A 6,261-nucleotide genomic window follows, 5' to 3' on the forward strand; every position below is an offset into this window, starting at 1 on the left:
AGAGAATCTATGGGGTTCAGGTCAGACCAGTCTGCTGGCCAATCAAGCACAGTGACACCATGGTCATTGAACCAGCTTCTGGTACCTTCGGCAGTGTGGGCGGGTGCCAAGTCCTGCTGGAAAATGAAATCAGCATCTCCATAAAGCTTGTCAGCAGAAGGAAGCACGAAGTGCTCTAAAATGTCCTGGCAGATGGCTGCGTTGACTGTGGACTTCGGAAAACACACAAAATCACAATTTTCTAAGCGATGAATTTTGGATTTTCATTATCTGTAAGCCATGATCATCAAAGTTTCAAGAAATAAAGGCTTGAAATATTTCACTCTGTGTGCAATGAGTCTATATAATATATGGGTTTCACTTTCTGAAATGAGTGACAAAAAATATTGAACTTTTTCATAATATTTTGATTTTTTGAGATGTACCTGTACATCCCATGCAAGCCGACACTGACACCACTCAGTACACTGCATAAAACATGCTTATTATGTCTTTAATAATGTAAATTCATTCTGTTTGTGCCGAAAGAGATAAACAACACATGTGGATCACAGGAGCTTAGATTTGAATGGCACTTTAATATCAAAATAAAATGCAAACTAGGGAGTCAGCTTAAACTCCACAGTCCCATCAGTTGTTGTAGAACTTCACTTTTTTTTATAACAGGATTTATCCATTTACTTTTACACCTTATTTTAAATTGATCACATGTTTAATTAGATTCTTAATATAAAAATTACATTTTATTTCTCTTGAGCGAAGGTGTTCCTTGCGACGTGATAAATATAGCTTTGATTTATATCACGTGTGATTTTACATCCTTCATTTCAATTGTGCTGAACATTCTGATCAAAAATTGAAAATAGCTCAGTGCAGTTAAGAAAATACATATAAAAACGTGTGACACTTAGCTTTAAAGCTGAGGCTGTGTTATAAAAATTAAAATATTTCTTTGTACATTTAGAAATTTTGCACTTTCAGCCCTATGCACAGTAGAAAAGGACAGCAACCAAAGGCACTAGCATGCTACTGAGGGACCCGACCAAAGCGGCAGACCCTCCTTTTGTTGTCATAGTTGAAGTTGAGGGTGTTTTAGTCCCTGTTGGAGAGTGCTGAGAGGTGGATGCTGTGGCTCTGGAGGGCGTTGGTGGCTGCTGTGGTGTAGTTGTGGTTGCTGTAGGCACAGCATGAGTGGAGGATGTAGGAGGGGATGTGGTGGTAACAGTACTGCGGCTGCTGGAGGCGGTTTGAGTCGTGGTGCGGTCAGGCTGTTGTGTGGCTGGTGGAGGCTGAGTTGTACTGGCCGGGTCAGTGTTGTTGTTGGGTGCTGTTGCATTTGGACTGATTTGCTCCTGTAAAACAAAACAAACAATGGTTAACATCTGTTTCTATTAAATAATTTGAATCAGGTGTCAATTAAGTATCTTTGTATGCTAGTACCATAAAATCCCTGCCGCTCTCACAACCCTTCACTAAGACACCGTATATTTCAGAACAGAAATACATGCAAAACTTTCAAAATAAAATCTCATAAAAATTTCTGTTTAGGGTTAAGATATGATTTAGAAAACCAATAGATAAAAGTTAAAAACTTGACCTGCAAAACCTTATTCAAAAATTTAAATAAAGCTGAGTGAACCATCTGCTTACAGGAGAAAAGATCGCCCTACATGAAAACATTCTTATTCAGCAGGCATAGCTTGCATAACTCCATTAGCTTTGTAAGCTACATAGATAACAGAGCTACCAAGCTAATGGAGCTAAAGCTAAGCTCATAAAGCGGCTACATAAGCTGCATAGCTATGTTATCTGCATAGCTACATTTGCTAAATATCGTTTTATTAAAGCTAACTTGCCTACATTGGCTTATGTAGTAATGTTAATTATGTATCTACAGTAGCTATGTAAACCTAGTTTTAGACAATGTAGCTAGGTTGCTAACAGAGCTATGTAGCCAATGGAGCTACATTGTAAACAGAGTTAAAGTTGAGCTCAAAAGGCAGCTATCTGAGTAGCTAGGTGAGCTTTAGTTATGTTTGTTAGAGCTCATGTTGCTAAAGCTAACCTAGCTATGTTGGCTTATGTGGTCATGCTAATTATGTATCTACAGTAGTTTTGCAGACTTAGTTACAGATAAATTAGATAGGTTGCTAACAGAGCTATGTAGCCAATTGAGCTACATAGTAAACAGAGTTAAAGGTGAGTTCAAAAGGCAGCTAGATTAACTACATACCTATGTTATCTGAGTAGCTAGGTGAGCTTTAGCTGTGTTTGCTAGAGCTCATATTGCTAAAGCTAACCTAGCTATGTTGGCTTATGTAGTAATGTTAATTATGTATCTACAGTAGATATGTCAACATAGTTATAGATAACGTAGCGAACAGGGCTATGTAATCAACAGAGCTACATAGCTAATAGAGCTACAGCTAAGCTCACAAAGCAGCTATGTAAGCTTTTATGTAGCTACTTTTGCTAAAGCTCTAGTTGCTAAAGCTAATTTAGCTACATTTGCTTACATACTAACTTAAATTCTGTAGCCAGTGTAGCTATATTAGCTCTAGCTAAAGCTAACAAAGCTAAAGCGAGCTGTCATTCCTGTAAGTACTTCTAAAATTAATCTCTACGTTTTTTTTGGTCCCAGATAGACCTCTGATCTTTTTACCGTTTTATTTATGAAATATTTCTTTGTACTGTTTTCAAAGTAGTTATTTCATGATTTTTTACATTTAAAATTTGAAACACATTTTACCAGCATTTCTGTCCTGATGTCCACGATGTCTCAGATGAACAGTCTGTGAGAGTGGCCGTCAGAAATGTATGGTCTACAGCCAGACCCCACTTATAAAATCTGGTGAATATGGGGGGTTTCATATTGGGGACATAGGCCTGGATTTAAGCACAGTTGACCCCAAAGTCCAGTTCTATTTGACCAGTGTGATCACAAGTGTACTTAGGCACTTTTAAGTGTGCTTAAACAGGTGATCTCAGGCACAGTTCATGTGTACTCAGGCACTGTACAGGGAAGATATGAATGCAACAGTGCCCAACTTCTGGGTACTCATCAGTGATGAGAGTTATAAAGGCAACTCTTGACATCCCCAGCCACTGACAAAAAATCCTGTGTGTGTAGCACAGGCCTATTATGTCTTCTGAGCTGCACAATATTTGTTGAAGTCAGAGTTGGGTTGATGTTGGTGTCAAGAAAATAATAAGACATCCATAATGGTATAAGAGGTATATCTCAGCTTTTAACCTGCTTATATATTTTATATCTTCACCTTTGGACAGAGGCTGGTGAGCTTTTGTCCCTCTTTCCATTTCTAAATGCTAAGCTTTACTGACATTTTATTAACTCCAGTTCTGTTCTTTAGTTGAAAAGAATGAAAAATATAAGAACCTCAGTTTATTTTCCTTTAATTACTTTTGTTTCTTTTATACCTCTTGTGAGAATGTGTAAGATTATTGTTTAGTACAGACATCAGTCTGTTAAAAGTTGGGCAAACAAAGCAGAAGCTTCATACAGGAATTTAAGAGGCAGTAACTTCTCAGAGACAGACAATCATTCAGCACTGATTCATACTGTTATCATATCATATCTATTTCACTGTCAGCCGATACCACAGATAAAGCTACAATACAGCATCTCTCTGTGTGCATAACAATGCATTCGGAGCCACAGCATGCAAAGGCCAAGCACCTGCTGTTCCAGCTGGGCATATGAGGCATGAAGAATTAATCCCGCTTTGCATATTGCTGTGGTTGGTTGAAGCCTGCAGTGCATGTGCATGTTTTCCCTTTATGTCCTCTGACTACAGCTGATCTGCATCTGTCTCTCTGCTGTACCTGAGCCTCTCTCTATGCTACATTATGTTTCCTGATAGGTCATATATGTAAATCTGAATCCTAGTCTTATCACTGACAAACTGTAGCTCATCAAAAAGGTCTAATTGGACCTGAAATTTCACTTAGATCTTTAAAAATCTCTGCAGAATCAAGGCTGTGAAGGGGTTGAATTATGCAGAATTGGACACTTTGAACTAGAGCTATGGCTGCAAGGAGCACTGAAGGGGTCCTTGCACCTTTTCGTGCATGTCAGGGTTGTGGCACAGCCACAAAATGGGCTGCTGTAGTGGTGTCTATCACACACAGAGAGGCTAAAAAGCTTTAAATTGTCTTGTCTGTACAAAACATGAAGTGAGAGTACACAGAGGCACTGTAAATGTCACAATGTCTGACTGAAGCATAGTCTATCATGCAGGCTCTACGGGGTCTTCTTAATAGGTAGTACTTTAAAAAAGTTTAATGTTGGCATTGGCTCATACTCAGAATTAGCTTCCATTCAGTCAAGTTCAATTTGAGGCAGTTTGATGGCCTGTATGTTTGAGTAACTGTAACTTCCTGATTCATGGCAAGGCATCAATCTTTAAGAAGCTGCCAGAGACTTACCCTTTAAGTTTTATACCCAGGCCAAATAATTTCTTTTATATAAGGGCTCTATACAAAATTTGAATGGAGGTGGATCCACTTAATAGGTGAAGTTAATCTGGAAAATTGGGAAATATCTACCAGATTTCAAAATCCTAGGTGCAACACATTTTCAGGGCTGAATTTTTAAGTTTTTTGGGGGCGTCACTGAGCAAGTTAGCCATGCCAACTGACAGGACCCTTATAAAATTTGTAATTTAATCACTGAGCTCCTTTCTACTAATTTTTGTGGCAGCAGAAGTATTTTAGCTCATCGTAAAATGCTTCTTGTTTCATGCTGAATACAGTCACCAAAGCAACAGCTTAAGTCGCAGGCTTGTGAGCTACAAAAAGAAAGCATGGGGATAATTTAAGGATGTTTCGAACCAACTTTGGGGGTTACTTGGTTAACCTTGTAGGAATCTTGGAAATGTATTTTCTATGTATCAGTCATTTTCTGCTCCATTGTAGGATCTCAAGTTTTGAGGAGCTGCCACAGCCACACCCTTTGAGATATGCACATGAGTGCAGGTTTTTAAATTCTGAATAAGAAAAATGTTTAGGAACACTTTTTTTGCCATAAGCAGGAAAACATCTCTACGTTAAATTTACGTAGTTGTCCATTGAAAAGTAGTTTCCAGTTGTTTTCTTGAAAATTTTAGTTATTTATATTATCTTAAGATGGAAGAGCAGCAACGCTCAAAACATTACTACTTGAGTGCGATAAATAATTATGTTTTTGGAGACCTGCAGTGTGCGAGATGTTTTTTCTGTTCATCTATTATTTCAAGATACCAATAATGGTTTTCCTGTGATAATGTCTAATTAAACAATCAAAAATTTCCCTTATTCTCTGGACTTTGAAGTAAAATTAAACACGTGGATATAACTTCATATAGGGCTCCTGTAAGCTTTCAATAAATAAAATGTGATATTATCTCAAGATAACAACATGAACAAGTCTGGATCTTGAGAGAACAACTGAAATTTACTCTATGGCTGCAAAACACAGTAAAATATGTCCTTTGGAGCTACATCCTCTTCAGACTTCTGGACCTTAAAGGTTTTTTGAAATTCGTTAACTTACCTAACATGCTTTTTAGAAGTAAAGTAGCCTATTAAAATGCCATTGTCATTGTCATTGACTGAGGGACAGTTTCCAACATTTTGGGCATTCATTTTTTCAATATGAACAAAACAGAACAAATATTCTTTTGATTGAATGCACTTATTTCACATTTGCATAATCGTATTGATTTTACTGTTAAATAACCGTGACTGAGAAACACACAGCCTTGTCGCAACCATAACTCAAATCCTTCTGTTTTTTACTGCCCTTATTTGCCTGGATTGAAAACTCATGTAAATTTTTCACTCACTTCTGATTCGTTTTACTTTAAAGGCTGACAAACAAAAGCTGCTGTGCTGTGTAAATAAGTTCTGTAACCAGCAACATCAACAAATCAGAGGCTAAAATGGTTTTTACCAAGAGTCCAGCATTGGTCTTACCTCAGTGCCGCCCAGAAACATGAAGGTCAAACACACAGAGAGAACCAGCATCCTTGTCTTCTCCATCATGGTTGTCAGATGTTTCCCTCGCCCTTTATGGTGGTCCCGCCTCTGTGCGTGTCCTTTTATACCTGCCTGCTCTCCATAACACTGATGCTGATAACTGAGAGTTGTCACAGAGCTGAGCAGGAAAAAATCATGCACTGGGGGAAATTTGAACTTGACCTGTATTAATAAGAGAGCACAAGTGGTATGAATCTGATATGACCAACAAATCTAGCATAAAGA

The 6,261-nt window shown here is 38.0% G+C and overlaps 1 protein-coding gene across 1 annotated transcript; it reads right to left on the minus strand.

The window, feature by feature from the left end:
• Positions 1–638: 638 nt before the first annotated feature.
• On the minus strand, positions 639–6,054 carry LOC121524525 (UV excision repair protein RAD23 homolog). The gene is made up of 2 exons (XM_041809953.1): positions 5,974–6,054; positions 639–1,352 (listed from the first exon to the last, which is right to left on the minus strand). Exons 1-2 carry the CDS (start codon positions 6,040–6,042, stop codon positions 984–986), a joined length of 438 nt encoding a protein of 145 aa, XP_041665887.1. The 5' UTR covers positions 6,043–6,054; the 3' UTR covers positions 639–983.
• Between the last annotated feature and the right edge of the window lie 207 nt (positions 6,055–6,261).

The sequence above is a fragment of the Cheilinus undulatus genome, linkage group 16 (genome assembly GCF_018320785.1).
Source record: "Cheilinus undulatus linkage group 16, ASM1832078v1, whole genome shotgun sequence".
Taxonomy (NCBI): domain Eukaryota; kingdom Metazoa; phylum Chordata; class Actinopteri; order Labriformes; family Labridae; genus Cheilinus; species Cheilinus undulatus.

Bases quoted from the DNA above. Each gene is read 5' to 3' on its own strand.
- LOC121524525 (XM_041809953.1), bottom strand. From the start codon at position 6,042: ATGATGGAGAAGACAAGGATGCTGGTTCTCTCTGTGTGTTTGACCTTC. The intron at 1,353-5,973 runs GTAAGACCAATG...TTTGTTTTACAG, and splicing joins TGTTTCTGGGCGGCACTGAG to GAGCAAATCAGTCCAAATGC.